Source organism: Triticum aestivum, chromosome 1D (assembly GCF_018294505.1).
Source record: "Triticum aestivum cultivar Chinese Spring chromosome 1D, IWGSC CS RefSeq v2.1, whole genome shotgun sequence".
Taxonomy (NCBI): Eukaryota; Viridiplantae; Streptophyta; class Magnoliopsida; order Poales; family Poaceae; genus Triticum; species Triticum aestivum.
In genome coordinates, this window is record NC_057796.1 from 126,159,620 (window position 1) to 126,163,495 (window position 3,876).

Genomic DNA, 3,876 nt, shown 5'->3' on the forward strand with positions numbered 1-3,876 from the left:
AGTAAATTGGCCAAGTCACTCCATTTGATTTGGCCATTCGACTTGATTCAACAATGATGCATGGTGAATGGCTTACCCTTGATTTTCTTGGACAATGGCGCCGCGAGGCCGGCTAGAAAAGCAAATAAATCACATGATGAAAAACACTGCAACATAGGGCAAATAAATCATATGATGAACTTTATGGGAAGCGAAGCTTACAAGCTCAACGATACCCATGCCACTTGGTGCATTGTTCTTGATTTGGGCACATGCACCACAATACTTGTTCCGATGATTGAAGGAGTTCTCACTCCGATCACCGATTTTCACCGCATGATACGGTGGGTAGTTCTTCATGCCATGAAAGAACTCACGCACCTTCCTCAATAAGGTCACACCCCTTTGCTGGGCACCTTCCTAAAAAACATCGCACCCCTTTGCTCAGCACCGACAAATGGATCAACACTATTGCCCAACCAAGCCAAGCAAAACAACTCGTCCTCCTTGGTGGTGTATACAACTCCTCTCTTCGCTTTCTTTGCTTCCATCTCGGGCGTCGGCGAGTATTGTTTTTCCACTCCTCCGTTCGTTTGACCATCGTTGATCATGGACATCATCACCTCTTTGGCCGATGTCGAGCTTAGGAGGGGGAGGTCCGCTGAACAGGGTGCGAGCACCTGCGGAGAAGATATCCTCCGGTGGTGTATGCTGCCGGATGAGCCGCAATGACTCGGTGAAGTTGTAGTCGATGTTGAGGTTGATGATGAACGGGAGACCAGAGTGGGTGGAGGTGGGGGACTGCTGTGAGTCCGGGCTGTAGTGGTAGGCAGGGGCGCCGTGGGGCGACGCGTGTGCAGGCACACCCGGCACAGCAGCATAGCTTGCAAGACGAGCTCATGCTCACACCGCCGCACTGGCCCCTTGCGCCTTCTCTCTCGTGCGGCGCTCTTGCCGCTTGATACTCTCCGGATTTGGCCGACGTGGGTGCTTGCGACAGTAGCACCTCAAAGATGTTGGACAAGGTCAAGTGCATTGGGCCGGAGAGATTCATTGCGGTGGCAAAGGCCAGTGGTGGTGGTATTGCTGCTACGGCGGCGGCCGAGGTGGATTTGGTAGCAGCCTTGGGGTCGGGCATGGAAAGAGAGAGAGAGGTGTGTGACGGGGAAGGGACTGATTAGGGTTTTTGGCGTGGGTCCGGGACGTCGGATCTGACGTGGCAGATGTCTGGACTCCCCTACTCCGCCCCTCGATTTGGGGCCAGGCTAGGATATTCCAGATAGTCCGGCTCAAAATGGGTGCCCGCGTTGGACGGCTAAAAGTGTATGTACCAGACAGGCCAAACATTTGCAGCCGGAATGGGTGCCCGACTTGGAGATGCCCTAAAACCCAACTTACAGCATGTCTGAGCATACCAACAGGCAAACCACCCCCAAAAAGTACAGAAGACAGCACTAGTGAGCATGGAGCAAGAAACTCAGGTCTGCACGCTGCAAACACCAATATGTCAAGACAAATTCTCCACATAAACAATCAGACAACACAAGCCCCTGTTTTCTTCTAGCTACAATCCAAGAACCTCATTGACAAAGGATGCTCAGCTCAACGGGAGCAATGAGCAACAATTCAATCCAATTAACAGATACTCTCTCCGTCCCATAATGTAAGATGTTTTTTGACACTACACTAGAGTCGAAAAACGTCTTACATTATGGGACGGAGAGAGTAACTATCAACCATCCAAAATCCCTCAGCGAATCAGCTCGCCCCAACCTACACCGTAATTGCACGTCCCAAAGTTCAAAGATAGGCCGGTTCTTCTCGTGGCTGGCCATGCGGAACCGTTGCTGGACTTCAGACGCGCGCCGAGGACTCCCACACCAAACTACGTGCCCATTTTGCAACCAACAGGTCGAAACAATCAACCACATCCTCCTCACATGTGTCTTTGCGAGAACCTGTGGCTATGGATTTGGAGCGCTTGCGACGAGCCAAACCAAACTCCAGTGGCGGACGTGGAGTTGGTGGAGTGGTGCACCACGCGGGTTGCGGCTCAATGCTCACCAAGAGACCTAAAGGCGATTATCACGCTTTGCTTATGGGAACTTTGGGAACACTGTAACACCATAGTGTTCGACGGCGCATCCCCATCCCATCAACTAGCCTTGCGGAACATTAATCTTGAAGGACGGACACGGAAATCAGCGGGTCTACTAACTTTGAGTTTTTCTTCGGTGGTCTGAGTAGGCAGGCTAGCCGCGAGTAATCCCATAGTGATGTAACTATCTTGTGGTGGCTAGTGAGAGCCTTGTAAATCGGTTGTAAACCTTGTGGAGGTTTCTTGATTTCTTCACCCCTTTCTTCTGTAATACTCCCTCCTGTCTCAAAATAAGTGTCCGAGCTCACTTATTTTGGGACGGATGGAGTATATGATATGCACACTCATGCATATTCTAGAAAAGAAAAGGTTCAAAGATGGAGTAGCTCACAGTATAATCTACAGCCACAGTCTAGAACAAACTACCCTAAAAGTCGCCGAATTACAAGCTAGACATGCAGCGGAAACTACAGAGGACAAAAGTATAAACCCCCGAATCGCTGAGATATCCCCAATCCCTCGATCATCCCGACCCCCCGAGATCCAGGTACACCCGCACGCGGCCGAATAGACAAAATCGGGAGTTTCGGGACGGGAGGCCGGCGGTACCTCTCGTTGCGCTCCCGGAGATTCTTCATGCGCTCGCGGTAGTCGTTCTCGATGATCTTCTTCGCAGCCGCGACGCGCTCCATGGTGCGGCTGGACCCCACCGCCTCCTCCGCCAGCGGCTGGCTCCGGCCACCGCGCGCCGCCGTCTCGCTCTCCATGCTAACGCGCACGCCCGCCCGCGGCCCCGCGACCCGGCTCTGCTTCTCGCTGTCGCGAACTCGAAATTCTTTTAAAATTGTTTTCTCTCTTGGTAGTGCTAGTATGGTTTCTCTTTTGGCTTCGCCGACGCGGCTGCTTCTTGTTTGGTTAGTTTGAGGTTAGAGTTGAATAACCTGGTCTTTTTTAGTGGAGGACTACAGGCTGGAGACAGCTTTTCTTTCCTTTTTTTTAATATAATAATAATAATAAAACAGGCTGGAGACAGCTAGTGAGTAAATGGAGCACACCGAGCTTTATGGCAATTTTACACGATTGATTCGGAAGAAAAGGCAATTTTGCAGATACTATTCTATCTTTTCTTTTCGTGAAACACAATACCCATTGTGGCTCGGGAGGATTAGACATCGCCAACCGCACGCCCGGAAAAGTTGGATCGCTTGAGGCGATCAAGGAGGCGACTAAGGGTCCCTTGCGTGCCGTCGGTGACGCCGCCGGTTCCCTCTCTCTCCGTCGGCCGCTCCAACGGCGGGAGGGAGGGGGAACCTCGGGTCTGTTCACTAGGTGGGTATGTGGTAGGGTTAGGGTTGAGGGAGACGCTGCCGAGGCCGTTGCGGTGGTGTCACGTCGGAATAAGTTTCTCCGGGCTCCGTTCGCGGTTAGGCGAGGCTTTTGCCTTCGTCTAGGAGCCAGCGGTGTTGGGGATCCCCGGATCTCGTTGAGGTCGTGGGCTATGGTGGTTGGAGGTCCATCGGCACTGGCTGTTTGGATCCTCAGATGGGCGATGGAGGTAGGGAGACGAAGACCTTTCTTCTTCCTTGTTGGTACGATTTGTTGTTGCTGTTCTTCTCCTTCCTCTGCGCTGATGCTGGTGGGAGATCCTGCTTTGCCCGGGCGGATGGCCTGGCCGTGGTGCTGGACCGGTCGGATGACTCAAGTTCTCTTCCTTCCGGAAGGGACACTTTTTGCGGTACTCAAAGCCAAAAATGGCGACGGCTGTTGCAGGTGTGTTGGATTGATGTCCATGCCCTCTT

At 52.4% G+C, this 3,876-nt stretch overlaps 1 protein-coding gene across 2 annotated transcripts in view; it reads right to left on the reverse strand.

The window, feature by feature from the left end:
• Positions 1-2,999, reverse strand: part of LOC123180725 (serine/threonine-protein kinase 38-like) — a 12,936-nt gene extending 9,937 nt beyond the window's left edge. Inside the window, exon 1 of one of the 2 annotated variants that reach the window (XM_044592841.1) lies at positions 2,687-2,999. In XM_044592841.1, coding sequence (XP_044448776.1) covers positions 2,687-2,844 — 158 coding nt within the window. In that variant the 5' untranslated portion in view covers positions 2,845-2,999. The remainder of the gene's footprint in view (positions 1-2,686) is intronic. The other variant, XM_044592842.1, reaches the window with a different exon arrangement.
• Between the last annotated feature and the right edge of the window lie 877 nt (positions 3,000-3,876).